The sequence below is a fragment of the Neovison vison genome, chromosome 4, assembly GCF_020171115.1.
Source record: "Neovison vison isolate M4711 chromosome 4, ASM_NN_V1, whole genome shotgun sequence".
In the NCBI taxonomy this organism is placed as follows: Eukaryota; Metazoa; Chordata; class Mammalia; order Carnivora; family Mustelidae; genus Neogale; species Neogale vison.
This window is the reverse complement of record NC_058094.1, coordinates 3,417,340-3,438,385: the sequence shown is the minus strand read 5'-3', so window position 1 is coordinate 3,438,385 and position 21,046 is coordinate 3,417,340. Positions and strand designations below refer to the sequence as shown.

General features: G+C 55.6%; 1 protein-coding gene across 3 annotated transcripts in view; it reads right to left on the bottom strand.

The window, feature by feature from the left end:
- The window catches only part of TRAPPC9 (trafficking protein particle complex subunit 9), a 521,456-nt gene that overhangs the window by 348,684 nt on the left and 151,726 nt on the right, over positions 1-21,046 (bottom strand). For all 3 annotated transcript variants that reach the window (XM_044244893.1, XM_044244892.1, XM_044244894.1), the window contains one exon: positions 15,144-15,296. In XM_044244893.1, coding sequence (XP_044100828.1) covers positions 15,144-15,296 — 153 coding nt within the window. The remainder of the gene's footprint in view (positions 1-15,143; positions 15,297-21,046) is intronic.

Sequence of the window (21,046 nt, the reverse complement as noted above, 5' to 3'; positions counted from 1 at the left end):
CACTAGACTTGTACTAAGAGCAGCCACTAGACAACAGGCCTTTGAAGTATTTGAAATCAAACAACACTTCAGGTCTTCAGACGTACTGTCCACGTCACAAAGGATCAAAGCCACGTGTGGCTCGTGGCTACTCTGCAGGACAACTCAGAACAGGACACGGTCCCATCACAGAGCATTCGGTCAGACAGTGCCGCCCGGACTCCGAGCTCCGTGGGGGCGGGGACTGGGCGTCAGTTTACCCCTCAGGACAACCCGCAGAGCACGGCGGTACAGGGAGGAAATGGGTACTCCACAAATTCGCGTAAGGGGAAACGTGCCCAGTGATCGCTCAACCCCACTGTGCTTCCTGGAAACCAAGGACGAGATCGTGTCCGTCCTCTCCCTGGTTAGAACGGAGTAACAGTTACTGCCGTACTAGAACCAGGACGTACTTCAATATGCTATCGTGTCCATTCCCTTATTCGGTATTTATGAGCATCTAGTGTGTATCACAACACTACACACAGAAATTAGCTCACGGGCGCCTGGGTGGCTTAGGCAGTTAAGCATCCAAGCCTTGATTTCAGCTCTGGTCATGATCTCAGGTTCATGAGATCAAACCCGGTGTCGGGCTCTGTGCTCATGTGGAGTTGGCTTGAGCTTCTCTCCCTCCCTCTCCTCCTGCCCCTCCACATGCTCCTGCGCAAGGAGAGAGAGTCAATTATCATAGGGTTTCACCTACTTGGGGGCATAAGGAATAACACGGAGGACATGGGGAGATGGAGAAGAGAAGGGAGTTTGGGGAAATCGGAGGGGGAGATGAACCATGAGAGACTGTGGACTCTGAGAAACAAACTGAGGGTTTTGGAGGGGAGGGGGGTGGGGGTTGGGGGAGCCTAGTGGTGGGTATTAAGGAGGACACGGATTGCATGGAGCGCTGGGTGTGGTGCATAAACAAGGAATCTTGGAACACTGAAAAAAAATTAAAAAAAAATAAACAACAGCAAACAAAAATTAATTAACAAACAAATAAAATCCTTTTTAAAAACTAGCTTAAAAACTAGGTTAAAATGGGTAACTAAAATTGTTTTACTGGTGAATTCCACCAAACATTTAAAGAACTAATGCCAATTCTTCTCAAACTCTCCAAAAACACTGAAGCGAACACTGTGGAGCTCATTTTGCAAGGCCGGCACTGTTGCCCGGACACCAAAGTCAGGGGAAGACACTATCGAAGGCTTCAGATCAATATCCCTGCGGCAGATAGATGCAAAAGTCCTCAATAAAACATCAGCAAACCAAACCCAACAGCACATTAAAAGGATCACACACCAGATCAAGGGGGATCTCTCCCTGGGACGCAAGACTGTTCAACGTACACAGTGAATACGTGCGATTCGCCACACTACACAGAATGAGGGCTAACATTCATATCATCCCAGGAGATGCAGAACAAGCATTTGCCAAAATCAAAAATAATAAAACAGACGGACATAAATTTAACCAAGAAAGTGAAAGATCTAAACACTGAAAACCATTAAGACCTCAAGAAAGAAACCGATGATACAAGTACATGGAGACAGCTCCCGTCCGTGCATGGAAGAATTTTGTGAAAAGGCCCATACTGCCCTAAGCCATCTACAGATTCAGCGCAGTCCCTATCAAAATTCCAATACATTTTTCACAGAAAAAGAACAAGCCATCCTAAAATGTTTATGTAGCCGCAAAGGACCGAGTAGACAAAGCAATCCTTGGGGGGTTGAGGGGGGAGAAGAACAAAATGAGAGGCACCACACTTCCCGATTCCCAACTATAGTACAACGTTGTCGTCCAGACAAGAGGGCACTGGCATAAAAACAGACACACATACTAATGAAACAGAGCAGAGCGCCCAGAAATGAACTCCCACATACACTGTCAACTAACACATGACAGGAGAGCCCGAAATCCTCAGCGGGGAAGAGAGTCTCACAAGTTAGTGACGCTGGGGAAAGTGGGAAACCCCGTGCAGACAAGAGCAACTGCAGCCGCGCTGCGCGCTGCTCACAAGACTAACTCAGAATACATGAAGGCTGAAACGCAGGAACGTCAACAATGAAACAACCGAAAGAAAACGCGGGGTAATCCCATCGGCATGGGTCTTGGCAGCAACTTTTTGCCAGGACGCCAGAAGCACAAGCAACCGAAGCAAGGATCAGCACGTGGGGCTACAAGCTGAGCTCCTGCACAGCCAAAGAAACAACAACAAAATGAAATGGCAACCTACAGAACGGGAGAAAACTCCTGCCGATCTTTCAGGTTAGGGGTTAGTATCAGAATATAGGAAGAATGCATGCAGCTCAGGGACAAACCAGCAACTGGAAAGTGAGAAGGACGGGGTCTCCAAAGGAACAGCTGCAACAGCAGCAGGTGCGAATCAAACCCCAACAAGCCATCGCCTCACACCCCTTACAGCAGGCATCGAAAAAGAGGTCCAGGTTGGTGAGAATGTGCAAAAAAGGAAGCCCCGGGGCGCTGCCGGTGGGAATGCAAATTGGTGCAGCCACTGCGCAAAACAGCGTGGAGATGCCTCAGAAATGCGGGGCTGCCTTGCGGTCCAGCAGCCCACTTCCGAGTATATGCCCCAAGGAAATGAACATCGGATCTCAGGGAGGTATCAGACTCCCGTGCTTACACTGATATTACAGCCAAGGCACAAAAGCTGCTTAAATATCCATCAACAGAGGGAAAGTGTAAAGAAGATGTGGTATATACACAACCCAACGTTATCCCACAAGAAACGAGTGCGTTGGTCGAAGGATACAAATTTTCAATTAGAAGATGAGTGCATTCTGGGGATCCGGGCACAGCACTACACGGTGTTTGTCACATACTGCGAATTACATAAAATGGCTACAAGAGCACATCTTCAACTTTCTCACCATGTGGGAATGCGAGCTGGTGCGGCCACTCTGGAAACAGTATGGAGGCTCCTCAAAAAGTTAAGAACAGAGCTACCTTATGACCCAGCATTTATACTCCTAAGAATTTACTGAAAGCATACAAAAATACTGATTCAAAGGATACCTGCTCCGCAGTGTTCACAGCAGCATTGTGAGCAAGAGCCACATTAGGGAAAGAGTCCAAGCGTCCACCAACTGATGAACACACTGAGCTGTGGCAAGTACAGCAGGATATGACTCTGCCATTAAAAAGAATAGAACATTGTCATGTGCAGTGATGTGGCTGGAACTAGAGGGTGTGACGCTGAGTGAATCAGTCCCTTGGAGGAGACAACTACCATACGATTTCACTCGTACGCAGCAGTTAAGAAACAAATGAGCCCGTTGCGGGGAGGGGAACAGAGCGGCAAACCAAGAAACAGACTCTTGTCAATTCAGAGCAGACCGACGGCCACGAGCGCGGCGGTGGGGGGTGGGGGCAACGGGCCGTGGGGCTTCGGGAGGGCACTTGTGAGGAGCACAGGTACATGGAGCGCTGGTTCACCGCACCGCACGCCTGGCACGAATTACACTGTGCGTTAACTGGCATTTAAATAAAAACTTAGGAAAATGCTCTCACCACGAAAAAGAAACCATGGGTGTGACGGAGAGGTCGGCTCAAGCTCCAGGTGGTCATCATTTTGGAGTGAATCAAATCAGCACACGGCGACTCAGAGTGTCACGCGTCAATTTTATCTCAATAAAGCTGGGAAGATTAAAACCGGTAACTGTACACCTTTCAGGTGCTTGCTTATCATTTGGACGTACAATCGTGGGAAGTGTCTGCTAGAACATAGTCTTGTTCTTACTGGGCAACATCAGTAGTTATCGGGGAAAGGCAAATTAAAACCAGAATGAAATGCCACCACCCATGGACCAGGAGAGCTAAAATTCAAAAGACCGATGATACCAAGTGGTGGGTAAGGGTCCGGAGCAGCAGACCTCCCCCGCAGATGGTGTGTGTGAATCCAAACAAGCACCCCGAGAATCCGGACGGCTAACCACCTATTCACGCCAAACATACATGTGAGCCACGATCCAGCAGAACCACTCAAAGGTGTATGTGGGTTCATGTCCACCAAATGCCTGTGCCAGAAAAATTCCAGCGATTCAAAATGGCCAAAAGCTGGGAAGAACTCCAACGCCCAGCACGAGCGGATGGGCTGTGGTATTTTAACACCACGAAAGAGCACCCAGCAATAAAGAGGAGCACTCTCGGGCATAACGTCGAGTAGGAACACGAAAGTTCTGGCCTCCGGGACGGGATGACTGTGCTGTGCACGGAAGAAAGAACGGGACACACAGGAGTGTGCACCAGCTGTACCTCTTCCCTGAGTCAAGAGCAGGCAAAGCTACTGTCCACATAACGGAAGCCACAGTTCAGGTCATCTCTGTACGGAGTCCTCACTGGTGACAAGACTCGAGGAAACCAGAAAGGTGCAAGTCACCCACCCAGTTCTGGGCACTGGTTGCAAGGATAAAGGAGCCTAAAAATAGGAATTCACCCAGGGCCACCTGGGCACCTCAGTCAGGTAAGGGTCTGACTCCTGATTCGGGCTCAGGTCCTGATCTCAGGGTTGTGAGATCGAGTCCCGTCACGTTCTGTGCTCAGCATGGAGTCTGCTTGGGGTTCCCTCTCCCTCACCTCCTCCCCCCTTCCCAACTCTCTCTCTTTCAAATAAATAAAGCCTTAAAAGTAACTTAAAAAATACAAACTCATCCAGCTGTGTATGTGACATCTGTGCCCATTACTTCACGTAAGTTGCATTTCTGTAAAAAGACTCAAATATTGGGCGCCTGGGTGGCTCAGTGGGTTAAGCCTCTGCCTTCGGCTCAGGTCATGATCTCAGGGTCCTGGGATCGAGCCCCACATCGGGCTCTCTGCTCAGCGGGGAGCCTGCTTCCCTCTCTCTCTCTGCCTGTCTCTCTGCCTACTTGTGATCTCTGTCAAATAAATAAATAAAATCTTAAAAAAAAAAGTAAGGTACCTGGGAATAAGTCCAGTAAAATACCTTAAGACCTTTATAAAGAAAATTAAAGTATAGTATGAAAGACCAGAGCAATAACAAGTGGACAATACTGATAGATATGAAGACTCCCACAAAAATTCCGATTTTTCCCCAAATTGATGGGCAGGCCAACACGGACCCTGCAGCATTCCCACAGACGACGCTGAGGTTTGGACAAACTGAATCTAAAATACATGTGGGAGATGAAAGGACAGAACAGATGGAAAAGCCTCAACGCTGGTCTAGGGAGGAGGCTTTCCCGAGCAGGAAATGGATAGTGAGGCCTGGCCGCCGGCAACGGCCCCAATTCCAAGTCCGGAACCACTGGCCTGAGACAAGGACGGAGCTTTCCAGCAAGACGAAGACCGTCCCTTCTCAGGGGCTTCCCCGCGTGGCCGCAGGCAGGAATCATCAGGAGCACTTTAAAAACCCCGGGCGGCCCAGGTCACACCATGCCCATCAAACCACCGTGGGGCGGGGGTGTTGGGGGCCAGGAAGAGGTTGTAAAGAATCCCCCACGATTCCACAGCGCACCAAGTCCGAGAGCCACCGGCCGCCCCCAGACCGTAAGCCTGAGAGAGCTCGTCAGGTCAGACAGACACTCGTGATTTCGTGTTTCTGAAACACGAGCTCAGCGAGAGAAGAGGCTCCGCGGCGGGTGAACCGGCCACGACGGCCGGACCACGTGAGCCGCGCCAGGAACTTGATCCAGAGTCTGTGCCGAGCCCTGGAAGTCGTCCAACAGGAGACACAGTTGGGTTCTGCTCTAGGAAGGACCAGGGAGCACGGGGAGCAGCCAGGAGACCGGCCAGAACCCTACAGCGGTGGGAAGGGCTAACGAGAAGGGCTGGCGGCCCGTAAGAGACGAGCTCACAGCAAACCGGCCGGCGGGGATCCGTGAAAATCATCCCTTTCTCTTCAGAGAAAGAAAACCTCCTGAATCCCTCTACTGAACACCTCCCTGATCTGCTTGCCCGTGAATCCCCACCAGCGTGGCTGGAAAGGCGGTAATGACAGCAGGGAGCTCAATGGCTTCGGCTCCAGGGACAGCAAAGGATCACCTGTTGCGGAGGAATGACAGCCCGCTGGGTTATGGTTCTATCCTGGAAGTGATCTTCCCGCCTGAATTCACATCCAAGAACGGAGTCAGCCGCCCCACCTGCAGGGTGAACAGTGGCCCAGGGATACGGGCACCTCCACAGGCCACTAGACAGAATCTGGGGCAAGAACTCAGCTTCAGGGTGTTACGAAGCTTTTCCTCACTCACAGATGTGGTCCTGAGAGCCCCGTGGAAGCCGGACAAGTTGACCTTTCCCAGGCTGAGCCGCCGAGCTGTGAAGTTACGGTCTGCAAGTCAGAAGGCGGGCGGGCAATATGGCTCCACACCTTGGGCAGGCTGTTGAGCGCGTCCATAACCTTGCCCTTCAGACAGGAAGCAGGTAACCACTGAACACGGAACAAAAGCAGCATGAGATCTGCCCAGCAGCCAGCACGGTCTGGAAGCGACCCCAGGCCAGCACTGCGACCCAGGGAGGGGGCCTCTGAGCTCAGCTCAGAGACACACGGAACTGAGGAAGGTACAGTCCCCACCAGAAGAGAAAAGCTCGAGAAACTCCAGACCAGCTTCTTACGAACTGATCAGAGAACGGAAGTCACAGGGGAAACGAACCTGAAATGTGTTGCCAGGCAGCTTCAGGGGAGCAGAGGGGCTGCGGTGAGATCTCTAAATCGTGTCTCCACGGACTGGCCAGGAGGGGACGGCCAGCCCCTGCACTCGGCCCAGCCTCTCCCCTCTCCCTGTGAGATCAAAGCTCTAACCTCCAAGCGGGGAGCAGCAGAGACCGATCGCACGGACGGAAACGCAGCACCGCTGGGGATGGGAGCAGCCGGCAGCCAAACCTCCACCCACACTCACCGGCCCCAGAGGGAAGAGCTTCCCTGGACACGCCGTCAGGTACACAGACCGGGAGTGCAGGAGGACATCGGGCCCGGGCGGCAGGGTTCCTGAAGCCATGTGAGCAGAGGAGGGGTCTTAAGAAAGAGGGAACTCGGAAAACACAAGAGCACCTTGGGTGGAGCCCTGAGGAACTCCGTGTGCAAGGCTGAAGGGGACAAGGGCGACTGGGCAGAGGAAATGGAGAGCTCCAGGCACAGCGCTGGGGACTGGAGTTAAGGGACACAGAGGACACTGGCCCCGCTTTTAAGCCCTGTACGGCGAGGAAGACGGAACGTGCGGACGCAGCTGCAGCAGCGGGGACCCGTGCCAGGAGAGAGGCCAGAGAGCATGGGCGCCAGACCAAACGCCGCCTCCGAGGACAGCAGCGCCCCCTCTTGGGTAAGGCAAGAGAGCTGCGAGAACCAGCAGGCCGTGCCTTAATGACAGGCCCTTGACGCGCCGAGCTCTCCCCACCCGTGGTCCTCTCCAGCCTCGGCAAAGCCGCGATTCAGTCAAATCCTTGGCCATCCTTAAGACACACATCTGCGAAAGCCTCGGGCCTCTAAGAATGGTAAAGAGAAAAAAGACGCGGCCTAAGACCCCACCACCTCTGATTTCTGAATAATTCAGGATGAGTCATTTCTCTGTAAAAAAGAAGACTGAGATTTCCAAGAATTCGTCTTCTTTTCAAAGAGAGCAGCAGAGCAGGACGCAGCCCCGGACGGGCGCGCCTCTGGAGCCCGGCGCCGGGGTGAGGCACCAGTGGGCAAGCAGGAGCCCGTCGTACGCAGCAGTGGTCGCCCCGGCGGCCGCCCCGAGCTGCGGAGTCCGTTTCCGTGAAACTGTGAAGGAGCAAAGTACAGGGAGATGCCAGATGGAGATGGAAACACAGGGCTCGGCCCTGCTCTTGTTCACGTGGGCTGTGCACAGGGCTTGAACTCACAACCCTGAGCTAAAAACAAGAATCTGGAGGCACCTGGGGGGGCTCAGTGGGTTAAGCCTCTGCCTTCAGTTCAGGTCATGATCCCAGGATCCTGGGATCGAGCCCCACATCGGGCTCTCTGCTCAGTGGAGAGGGGAGCCTGCTTCCCCCTCTCTCTCTGCCTGATGCTCTGCCTACTTGTGATCTCTGTCTGTCAAATAAATAAATAAAATCTTTAAAAAAAAAACAAAAAAAACAAGAATCTGAAGCTTCATGGACGGAGCCAGGCCTGCGCCCTGGAAATACGGGTTTTTTCATTTACGTCTCCAACTGTGGACCTAAAACTGAACGTGCCCACCTTCCTGTGGGCAGAGTCTGTCTTACGCATAATAAGCATGAGGCATTTCAGGCAAGAAAATACGGATTTTTCCACAGCGAACGGAATAAATCCTGACAGAGCTTACCCAACTGCCCAGGCGGCTGCTGTACTCCAGGCCACAAACACAGGACGTCTTTGAGGAAGGCCGCGCAGTGGGGAAGGGACCCCGGCCCAGGCCACCGGAGTCTCCTTCCTGCACGAGGCCCCCCTCCCCAGCCAACCAGACTCTCTCCTGCTTGAGACCTACGTGCCTCCTCCTTGAACTGTTACGCCTGTCACTACCACAGCCAGGTGCGTCCACCCACAATCTCCACCACATCAGCCTTCTGAAAAGCTGTCCGCAGCTCGCCAGGACTTTCCAGCAAAGCCCCCAGTTCTTCTGCGGAGTATCAGGCCTCCACAGCCCCCGCCCCACGGTCCTACCCAGCTCCTCTCTCCGCCCAGTCCTCTACCCTGTCGCCTCCCTCCCTCCCTCTGGTGTCGAGCTCCCTCTTGCACGAGGCACCATGCGGGGGCCCTGCACCCAGGAGTCTGGCCATCCCGACCCAACGGCTCTCCCTTCCCTGACCTCAGGGTCTGGAACACTGCATGTGGCCTCACAACATGCCTGTCTTCCCTCCGTCAGCGACTGTTTGCTGGGCGTCCTCCCTGAGCCGGGCCCGGCACGGGGGCAGGAGCCGTGTGGGAGCAACTAGCAGCACGCGGAGGTGCGAGGGTAACACAGGCCAGCGGAGGCCTTCAAAGAGGAAGTGAGCAAAGCTGGGCCGGCGGGCGAAGGCTGACAGCTGCTGGAGGTGGAGGAAAAGGCAACCACTCGACACAGTATTTCAGAGCAGCCCAAGTAGGAGATGCAAGGGAGCCCCAGCAGGAAGGAGGCCGGGAGGGCAGGCGGCTGGCTGGGACCAGATTATGTAGGACATGACACTCCAAAGTCAGAAGCACATTTGTTTTCAAGAAAAAGCAAAGACAATCATATCTTTCTGAAAAACCATTCTGAATCTAGTTGAAATTATCGATATTTATGCTTTTAACCTTAATTTCTGGATTCAAACCTGTATATAAATCTTTTGAAAAAAAAAAAAGAAAAAGCAAAGACATAACAGGATGAATTGAAGAAGGCAAGGTCCGTGGCGGGAGATCAGTGCGATCCTGCAGTGGTCGCCAGGCAGAGGCGGGGGACACAGGGACATTTAGCAGAGCACAGATGACATGGTAGGGAGCAGATGGAGCTTCAGCGGTCATAGAACAGTCCACTTCAGAGCGCTCAGTGGCCGCTCTCGTCCACGAGGAAAAAGGGAAAGAAGCAGTTCTGCAAGGGGGGCTGCGGCATATCGGGGTCCCCATGGGGTGCACGTGAGCTGCTGTGGGGACTTCCAGGTGACAATGCCAGGAAGCCAGCTGGAAACACAGCTTTGGACTTCAGGAGCAGAAATTAAGACTCCAGGCTCAGCACAGAGTTGGAATCGTAGGTCGGGAGCGGTTACAATCATTCAGAACAATATGACATTTCAAGAAGCAGGCAAGGACCAACAGCCAGGAATGTCATTCGTCTGGAATACAGACAAAAGACAGAACCTGGACGGGCGAGTGCGGAGGGAGGAAGCGGCACCCACACCGGACGGGGGCTGATGAGTGGGATCCCGACCCGGAGAGGCACACGCCGCGGCCTGGCATGGCCTTCGAGCCGGTGCCTCGATGAGAAACTTCGTGGATAAAAACAATTTTTCAGTCTGGTCCCATGAAAAAGCTGGCATGCAAAAGCAGTATTATGAAGACGTTTCTGATGTTTCTGTTCTTCTAAAAACATTCTAGGGTAAAACAGAACACTGACCAAGCTGCATAGAGTGTATCGTTGGATGAAGATTCACTGGACCCACCGCTCAGCTCAGGCCAGAGGGTCCTGCCAGCCCCCCGGGGGCCTGCTGCTGGCCTCACGCCTAGCACAGCGTCCCCCTCCCCAGAAGCTCGCCCTGCCCTGACCTCACGGCAGTCAGTTCCAGGCTTTTCTCTTTTTTTTTAAAGAGTGTATTTATTTATTTGAAATAGAGAGAGCACAAGCGGGGGGAGCAGCAGGCAGAGGGAGAGGCAGGCTCCCCCACTGAGCAGGGAGCCTGACACAGGGCTCAATCCCAAAACCTGGGATCATGACCTGAACGGAGTCACCTAAGGGGCCCCATAATTTCATTTTTTTAATTAATTAACTTTTTCTTGAGAGACAGAGATCGTGCAAGCAGGGGGACAGGCAGAGACTACAGACTCCCTGCTGAGCACAGAGCCCAGCACGGGGCTCGAACTCAGGACCCCGGGAGAAATCAAGGTTTGGCTGCTCAGCCGGCTGAGCTGCCCAGGCGCCCCAACACCTCATAATTTCATGCTGTGATTTTTTTCAAGGCCCAGACTATAAGGTTTTTACCCAATCCCTCTTCTCTTACAACTGTTACCTCCTTTCTTCCACACAAGAATCCTAGTTCAAGACCGGATGCTAGAATCAGACTGACAAAATCAATGACTCGCTCTTCTCCACATCCGCACACAGCTTCCCGATACCACTATTAACTCTATCAAAGGAGTTACTGACAGGAGTTTACAACTACTTTGGCAGACAGTGGCATCGTCATCAGGGAGCAGAGAGTTTTCTACCGTCTCCCCCCGCGCTGACTTAGACAATCACCCACCACCGAGAGGGCCTCTGTGGAGGTCCGGGAGTCCAGGGGAGAAGAGCCCACACCTACACCGCAGAAGCCAAGAACTCCACAGCTGGGCACGCAGAAGAGGCCCGCGGCAGCCCTCCCGCCCCGCAGCCCAGCCCAGTGGAGAGCCGGCGGCCCTCAGCCCGGGACTTCTCCCTCAGGGACGCGGAGAGTGTGGGCGCCCGCCCCTCGCTTCCTCAGCAGTGCAGGGTGGCGGCCAAAGAAGGCTGTTGCTCCCGTGCCCCATCCAGGAACGTGAGGTCCCCAAAATCTCCTTCGAGTGTTTTCACTGAACCCAGGGTAGGACGAGGGTCGCACACAGCATCTCACGGCTGGCTCTCTGGTCTGCTTTCATCCACATCCATCCAGCCGTCATCTACTCTCCAGAGCGGCTGCGCAGCTTAAGCAGAAAGCACCCGAGTCAAGCGGCCGGTCCGGGCTTACATGCGGCGCCGACACCGCTCCATACGCACTACCTCCCCGTCACGCGCCTGCAGCCCACCCGGAACCCAGGGTCCCGTCCGCAAGACGGCTATACTGACTGTCCTAAATTCTTAACGTGGCATCCGATTTCGGTAATCTGAGTGCACACTGGGAAGGCAAACTGGGTCCGTGAGTGCTTCCTGGATGAAGGCTTCTGACCGTGTCACACTGAGAGCCGCACGCGGGTCACCTCCCGGGCCCCAGAGGCCACCGGCACTGCGGTTACGGCTGTCTCCGGGCAGGCCCCCACAACGGCCTGTCTGGCGTTAGGCCGGCGTCGTCAGCACACAGTGTAACGTCAGCTCTCCATGCGACACAGTGACTCAACACCTCTACCTGCCACCCGGTGCCCGTCCACGTCAGCGCACTTGGTGCCCTCGGCCCAGCTACCCGCTCAAGCAGCCACCAGTGTGTTCTCTGTATTTGAGAGTCTGGAGGAGTTTCTGTTTTCTTTTATGTTTGTTTGTCTTGTTTCTTAAATTCTTGACTCCTTAGCCCAAACTACACAGACACGGCATCATCCACTCACCAGACTCTGGAAGGTCCTTGTGGGCCTCAGTGCCCACCTCCTCTCCTCTGTGAGACTCGCCCTGGTGGTGGACATTAAGACCCTGGGCCTCCAGTTCTATAACTGGCCGTGGAAACAACCATCGCCAGGAGAGAGGGCATCCGGCGAGCGACCCCACGTTCCACGTCACTCTTGTGCTGTAGCTAACTGACGGGAAATCAGACCAGCCGTGCGTTTACAAAACACTTAGCCATGGTGATCCCAGCCCCCTCTGATGTGCTTTTATTTTACAGGACAGAAGAAGGTACTCTCAGACTACACGTCCCGGACTACAACTCTGCTTTCAGCTTCAAAGGGCAGAGCTCTGTAGCGAAAGGCAGAAACTCGCACCACGACAAACACACGAACTCGCAGAGCAGAAAGCACCCGAGTCAAGCGGCCGGTCCGGGCTTACATGCGGCACTGACACCGCTCCATACGCACTACCTCCCCGTCACGCGCCTGCAGCCCACCCGGAACCCAGGGTCCCGTCCGCAAGACGGCTAGACCGCAAGGCGGACAGGTACGGTTTGCCCCTGGAGCCCTCCGGTCGTGTCTCTCAGGGAGAGCGGCCACCGTTGGCAGGCAGCCCCGTCAGTGTCCCGTCCACACTCCCCACAGCCGGGTGGCTCGGCTGGACGTCTGCTTGCCCAGACGTGGCCCTGGGATGAGAGCTAACCAATCCCCCCCTCGGCGGGTGTCAAGCGCCATTTATTCTGCCACACTCCTCCCTTGGGAAAAAGAAGTCCGGACCTCTGTCTGCAGCCCTCCGCCTCCTTGCAGAAAAATGCAGTCTGGTGGTATCAGGCAGTTTATAAACAGAAAAAAATCCACCCAATCCAATACTCTTTAAGCCCTGGTATAATGTTAAATCCACCTGACATTTTCAGTTTCTTATGTGTCCAACAGTAAATTTGCTCTTCTGCCTTTGCTGCTAATATACCAAAAAAATGTTAATCAAATATTAGTATTATACAAAGAAGCTTGTTACAGTTAAACACTAGAGAGAGCACAGGGGAGCAAACTTCATGCCGACTGTTATGGACTGAACGTCTGTGTCCTCCCCGAATTCCCACGCTGAGGCCCTAACACCCAGGGTGCCAGTGCTCCGGGGCGGGCCCCCCTCACCATGGGCGGGAGGGGGACGAGGGGCTCACTCAGGCCTCCAGACCCGCAGTGCACACCAACTCTTCCTCCGTAGCGCCCCCGATGGTGTGAATGGAGGCTGAAGGGGACGGGTGGGGTCCCGGTTGCCTGAAACTTCTCCTCTAGCGGAAGGAGGCAGATGGGCAGGAATAACCAACACGACACTTGGAGGAACGAGTGCAGAGTCAGTAACGCAGGTGCCACAGGAGCGGCGAGGGCCGGGGTGCTGGTCCGGCTGATGCGGTCGGGGCGGCCATCTGAACAGTGGATGGGGGGGTGCAGATTGTGGGGGAGAGAGATTCAGGTGAGGGCAGAGCCAGCACAGAGGCCCTCAGCCAGGACCACCGGGTGCGCTCGGGGGACCAGGTGGCCCGCGTGGCTGAAGACGCCTCAGGGACACAAGAGGGAAGACGACCGTCCCCGTCACGGGAACACGGAACCGTAACGAAGCTTTGCCTCTCGAGTTCAACGGGACAGCCTCATCCCTGAGCACCCACGTACATGTGAAACCCTGAGTGGAGAGAGAGGCCCCTTCCCACAGAGAGACAGACAGACAGACGGACATCTCGTCCCTGGAGATAACACCCACTTCCTAACTGCCAGGGCTCTGGGCCTCGGTACCAGCTGACTCCTTGCAGGCCAAGGCCTGAGGGGCCCGTGCTTTTTCTTCATCAAGGAAGCTTTCTAGTTCAGGCCCAGGAACTGGTTCAGTCGCACAGGAACGCTGGGGGCCCCTCCAGGACCCCGCCAGGCAAAGGGAGCTGCATCTCGTCATGTCCCAGAGTCTTGGGGCACTCTAAGCCCAGACTTATTATCCCCGCTGACCCCTGGGCCACAGCTTCCTGGAGGAGGACAGACTCTAGAGTCAGGCTGCCTGGATGCAGAGCCCAGTTCTGCCACTTCCTAGCTGTGTGACCTCTGAAAAGTTACTCAACCTCTTTAGGCCTTAATTCCTCATTTGTAAGGTGGAGACATTAATAGCACCTACTTCCTAGGGTTGCCGTGAGGGTTAAGTGAGCTGATTTACGTAGCCTCTGAAATACCAGCTGCTACCATCACTGTCCTGCAGGAGACAGACCCTTCCTCATTAGGCATCCTGGGCCCAAGAGCCCAGGCCCGTCCCCGCTTCATAGCACGAGGCAGTGAGATGTCGTGTCATGCTAAGGACAAGGGATGGGGGACGGACCCTAACTAACATCTGTTGACCCCGTACCATGCTGCAGGTGGCATATAAGTCCTTGTGACACCCCTGGAGATGTTCACGAGTATTTCATAAACTAGGAGACTAAGAGAAGCCAAGGTCACTCGCCCAAAGTTACACAGTAAGTTCTAACAGCAGAATCTGCTATCTCAAACCATAGCCTTCAACTGAATGCTTGCGGCCCCCAAAATTCCCGTGTTGAAGCCCGAAACCTGAACGTGCCTATATGTGGAGACAGGGCCTGTGAGGAGGTGATAAAGGTTAAGTGAGGTCATGCGGGTGGGGCCCTAGTCCAGCAGGGCTGCGGTCCTCTCGAGAACAGGAGGCGCCACAGACTAGTGGCCCATTTCACATGGATCTTGCTCCGGCCGCCTGAGCTAACACACCCCATGATGCCTCCGAACGAAAGTACGAACGCATACGTCCTCTCGCAATCTGACACAATTAATCCAGTAGATCTTACTCCTAATCAGCTAGTCCTAATGCTACAAGGAGTATAAATGCCCGTTTTCTCCAGACGCCACCTCCCTAACAGAAACCACCAGCCTCGGAAGAACTTTACCATCACGGCTAATTAGATCACAGCAGTTATACCTGAAGAAAAATGCAGTAATTCCACCAACTGAAGATGACCTCCTGGCACATGAGCACAGGATGGTAAAAAGTGTGAATTAAGAAATGATTTAGCTAGCAAGTACTTTTATTGCTTTCAGATCTATACAGGAACTCAGTGGGCAGACTAAGTGCCCGGGAGAAGGCTCAGGCAGCTCAAGTTAACGAATGGCAAGCAAGTTAGGAGGAGCGAGCCACAGGCACGGAGGAGCCACGACCTGCTGATTAAGACGGGGAGGTGCAGGGCGGGGGGCTTACCGTCGCTGAGGTCTTGGAGGAGATTCTCCTGGCACGAGAAATCCAGCTTCACCTTGATGTTGACCACGAAAGTGGCCACCTTTCCCGGCTGCAGAGGAAACTGGGCAAGGGTTTCTTCCAGGCTCCAGCTCAAGAAGTCGCCGTACAGTTTTTCTACAATGACGAGGACAGTGGTGGTCAGGATGGTGGGACTGAGGCAGGATGGGACTTACCAATCCCTCTGGAAAATCCTCATACACCCCCAGAGCAAAGGAAAAGGCAAACCATTTACAATGTGAGAAATCCAAGTACCAAGAAAATTCCAGACTCATGGGTGGTACAAGGCAGAGGCTGCTGCCTGTGAACGAGGCGCGAGGGGCAGACCACCGAGCCTGGGGCCGGCTCGTCCCCACTCCTGCTGCGGGCTTCCTCTCGCCAAAAAATCAACGCACCCTTGCTCACATAAACGGAATAAACGGATTCGGAGGTAACCAGAATTTCCCTAGAGGACTGCCTCGGTGTCCCCTTAAGGAGAAACAGATCCACGTCGAGTGGGAGAAGCACAGACAGTAGAGGACCCTCTTCAGGAAACACGGATTCAAAACCAGAGCCATGGGACTGGGAGCCACGCCCGGGACCCGCAGAGCCTGCAGGGGGGCTCCGAGCTGCCCTGCAAATCCACCCCCGTCTCGGAGAGATCCGCACGGTGGAGTCAGCCCTGGGTCTGCTGCCTTTTCGTCTGTGACTGACTGGAGCAGACGGAGGGTGATGACTCCTTTACGCCAAGGCGTCTCCGTGTGGAAAGGGGGCGACAGCTCCCGCGTCACAGGGCTGTGGTACAGATTAAGCGAAGCCATGTGTGTGAAGCGCTGGAAAGCTAAGGGTGCTCATGCACTGCGGGGCGGGAGGGAGACGGCAAGGAGGCAGCGCGGGGGTGGGGACCCCATTTGTGCCGTGTGGAAGCAGCTGTGTCACCTTCGTGGCTCCCACGCCTGCCAGACAAGCCCGGATCTGGGCCAGAAATCAAGGCCTGACACCAAGTACTGCCTCGGCATCTGGTGGAACCAGGAGGCCCTGCACCGGCCTCACCACAGGTCCGGCCCCCACCCTGCGCTCATGACTGGGTCCCCCATCTCCCCCACCCCCCAGCCCCTGCTGACCCTCAAACTGGCAGTTTCAGTTCCCGCCAGCCACAGACTGACCAAAACAAGCGAACGACACCCTCCCGCAGGAACCAGGGGCACCCACCCCCTTGCGACTACACGGCCTGCATCCCACAGCCCCTGGCCTCCCTCTGTTCCCGGGTGTAACCCCCACTTGGCCCTGGGTGCACGCGGTGTCCTCCTCGCCCGGGCTGTATGTGACGAGTAAACTGCGTTATCGCTGTCAGGGGTCAGGGTCAGGGTCATGTGTTGGGCCATCCCCAGCACCCCGAGGTGAGGCCCTTTGCTCACCGACCAGGTGTGAAGAGATCGTTCGCCCAGGCCCCTCGGTCCACAAGAAGGCCCTGCCGTGGTCATCCGCTCAGGGCCCAGCTCCGAGGCTCTGGACTTCCCCTCCTCCCATAGACCCGGCAGGGCCGAGGCAGGAGCACCTCGCTGCTGCCCCCCGACCCCGGCTTCCCTTTTCTATGAACCAGTTCTCGGTGCTACATGTCCTCTGTTGGAATGAGGCAGCCAAGGCTTCGAGAGATTAAGCCACTCATCCCCGGTCGAGAACCAGAGCACGCTGACGGCTCCGGACCCACTACACTCATCCCGCACGGAGGCAGCTCAAGGCAGACGCACACACGACGTCCTGCTCCTGGGACCCAGAAGTCACCCACAGAAGAAGCCAGCAGGAGACAGAGCACATGAGCACGCCCGCGCTGAAGAACACGGGGCCGAGCCATGCTGCGAACACCATCCACATGCTGCGCGGGTCCTGGCACGGTCCTTCTAGAACCGGCCGCACACCCACCAGGCCGCAGGGCTTCTCTGGGGCCTCGGAGAGCAGCGCTCCATGCAGGAGCAGACGGGGCAGCGTCCACGCGAGGCACTCAGAAGCCACGTCACGCCCCCCTGCTCACGAGGGGCTCACGGCACACCCAGAATATGCCAGACCCTCTCCACACGCAGGTGCCCGGCCCGATCGCCCCACAACCCAGCGGAGTAGCGGCTCCGATCCCCACAGGAAACTGAGCGGGCGGAGGTATGTGATCGCACTCCCGCAGCCGTGAGTGCAAGACCCGGCACGCGACACACGACAGGCGCTCGGGAAGTACCGGTGACGCCACAGCACCCCCGACGCCGCCAGCACACGCAGTGTCCAGAGACCCCATACAGGCACGTTACCACCTGAATCAGAATGACTCAGGGAAGGATGGGGAGTCGGGAAAGGGATGATGACTGTAGGGCCCGCGGGCTCCTGGGATGTAGACTGACGACCACATGGGGCAGCGAGTCTCGACAGACCGGGACGGGGGGCCCTGCCCGCAGCCAAAGATGGGGCACGCCAGAGAGACGGCCTTTCGGACGCAGCCAGGAAGGCAGGGAGAGGTCAGGTAGGTTAGAAAGAGGGAGCGAGAGGGGTACTGGGGGGCTCAGTTGGCTAAGTCTGGACTCTGGGTTTCAGCTCAGGTTCAAGATCTCGGGGTCATGGGATGGAGACCCACCTCGGGCTCTGCGCTCAGCATGGAGTCTGCTTGTGCCCCTCTCTCTGCCCCCTCCCTCTGCATATGTGCATGCGCACTTACACTCTCTATAAAATAAATCAATAAATAAAATCTTTTTGTAAAAAGATTTATTTGACAGAGATCACAAGTAGGCAGAGAGGCAGGCAGAGAGAGAGGGGGAGAAAAGGCTCCCCACTGAGCAGAGAGCCTAATGCGGGGCTCAATCCCAGGACCCTGGAATCATGACCTGGGCTGAAGGCAGAGGCTTAATCCACTAAGCCACCCAGGCACCCCAATAAATAAAATCTTTAAAAGCCGGGGGGAACCCGTGTGGGTGACCCCCAACCTGTCCCGTCCATGCACAGGTGCAAGTGTGTGGGTGCACAGCCCCCCCTGCTGGCCCTGCCTCCCCCTCCTGCCTTCATCTGCACGGTCCCTCCATGTCTGCTGGGAAACATGGACTCACCTTCACAAGCTGACCTGACCCCTGGTCTTTATGGCAGCACCGGAAGTCACACCGCCCGCCGCTTGCGTTCTAGGGCTGGCACAGAACCGAAGCTAGTGCCTTGGCTCCCAAACCACTGAAAGGACCAAATCGTCTCAAGAAACGAGTAATTCACATTCTGTAAATATGCGTTAACCCAATTACCATATTCTTTACCTCTATTTTCCAATCCAGTAAATTACTGCAGAATGGAAGGGATTTGAGATGCCAGCTATGGGACACCAGGACAGAACGTCATTTGGGCCCTACCTGCTAGAAGGCCAGGCCCCAAGAGCCTCCGGTCCTGAAGCGCACACTAACTTCTTTAAACAGCCTCGCCATCCTCTCTGGCAGGACTGGCCAGAGCGCCCACAGCGACTAGGACCCTGAGGCAGATCCCAGCAGGTCTGTACTTCAGAAACAGGTCTCCCCTGCATGGGCAGGAACCAGGTGAGGGCTCTGGGGTGCATTCCCTGAGCCAGAGGACGGGGCCCTGGCAGGACTGGAGTGCCTGGAGCCATCTGGCCTCACCCTCCGAGCCCCAGTTACTCCCCGACACATGCTGCTACCCCGCCGAGCTCTCCTGGCCCACTTTCCTACATGGCCGATTCTGACTCATCCCTCACAGCCCGACCCTGAGGCTCCTCTGCTGCGATGCCGTTCCCATCCCACACTGCTCCCCTGGGCTCTGAAGCTCCCACCTCTGTTAGAACATCACCGCCTGCATCAAGCAGCTCTCTCCTCCACCAACTGCAAGACGGGGGCCAGACCCCTTGAAGCTCACCACTCCCAGGAGAGGCAGGCACCCACCCGGCTACGAACGCCCAGTTTAGGAGAAAACTGTGTGGGTTCGACTCCTGGCTCTAGCCGGGCATCCCTAGGTAAGCCACAGAACTTCCACATGCCTCAGTGTGCTCATCTATAAAACGGGTTGTCATGGAGGAGAAACGAGCTAACGAAAGTAAAGCAACCAGAACAAGGTCCGGCTTAGACGCGGCCCCCACGCCGTGTCAGCTGTTCCTGCGGGGCCAGCCTCGCTCACCCCCCCCGGAGGTGCGCACACAGCAGGTAAGTCGCAGGGAGGCTGCAGGCCTGCGCTCGGCACTCAGCAAGTCCACAGCAGTGCCGGCGGCCATCAGCATCCTTCCCGCGCAACGAGGAGCGGCACCGGGCACGTGGGGGGTGCTCAGGAAGCATTCGACGTGGAACAGATAAATGTATTCCAAGACATTTCAGATTTAGACTTAGAACAGATGGGGGGAAAGTGACGTGAGGAAAGCAGATTACCAGATTGAATGTACACTAGGATTTCGCGGCACTAAACTGTTCACATGGAAAAAATACATGGGTATAGCCCACCTTACAGCTAACGTGGGTCCCCTCTGAGTACAGGATCACAGTCGTTTCAAACTGCTTTTATTTTCTGAATTTTCTACAATGAGGTAATATATTACACGTCCCTAAACGTATACACACGCACACACGCTTACCTCTCAGTGCTGTTATCTAAATCCTCCGGGGACCCCCACTGCCCCGGTGGAACATGGGGAGAAGCCCCGTGAATCCGGAGTCTGCAAGCGCACGCATGGGGCTGAGCATGCTGACCCCCGCCCACCCTCCTCCCCGGCCCCGGACAGTGAGGCCAGGTTCTAAGCCAAGGCAGCTGCTTCTCCCAGGACCGCCTATAAGGGCCCAGCGATAATGTGGATTGATGGCAAGGACAGCGACCGTCTGGGGCACGGGTGTGCCTGAGCCCCCAGACTCAATCCCCAGCCCGTCAACTTCTTGGAAGCGGTGCATCAGCGCTCCGTGCGACCCACGCGGTGCCCAGGAAGAACGGACTGGGCTTGGGAGAAGCCGGTCCAAGCTCTCGAGAGAAGCTCTGCCCCTGCTTTCCACTCCCTGTGCTGCCGGGCTCTGTGGGCAGCGATGGGGGAGTCCAGGGAACAAGACACATCTCTCCCTGGAGTCCCTTTATAAAAACAAGTGCCACCACCATCTGCTACATGCTGTCTTCTAACCTCGGACTGCGGCTCTGCTACTGCCATGTTACGAAAGCGCCAACTAAAGCTCAGAGAGTTGCAACAACGTCCCCCTAGTCAAACAGCTAGAGGTGAAAGAGCCAAGATCAGGGCCCGGGCCTTTCCACTCCACGTTGTGCCTCTCGCTGCTCCCCTGGAGCAGTAACCAGGCAGCTTCACAAGCAGCGCGCAGGCCGCTCACAACGGACACATAGCGGAGGTGATGGGAGAGAGGACTCTGGAAAGGAGATGGTGGGAAATCAAACAGTCAAGTGGTGAGCTTCCGGATCAGACCGATAGGAATCGGGAGTCCCAGCACTGCCCCAGCGGCCCTCCTCCGTCGACCCAAGACACTTCGTCAGCGGGTAGAGACGACCCTGGGGTCAGCACCAACATACGCTGAGGCAGGCCAGCCCCGGCACAGCAGCCTGGCACGCAGAGGCGGCCTGGGGAAACGACAGGGCGCCATGCTGCTGGCCTTCCCCTTCCATTCCCTGGGAACACTCGCCATACAGCCTCTAACGTCCCTAGGGCACCCACCGTGCTCCGCTCTGGGGAAAAGAGGTGAATCAGAAGGGCTCCCTGTGGGGCGCCCGGGGGGGCTCAGCAGCTTACGCAGCCGCCTTCGGCTCAGGTCATGATCCCACGGTCCTGGGATTGGGCCCCGCATCGGGCTCCCTGCTCAGGGGGGAGTCTGCGGGAGTCTGCTTCTCCCTCTGCCCCTCCCCTTGCTCATTCTCTCTCTCTCACTCGCTCTCTCTCAAAT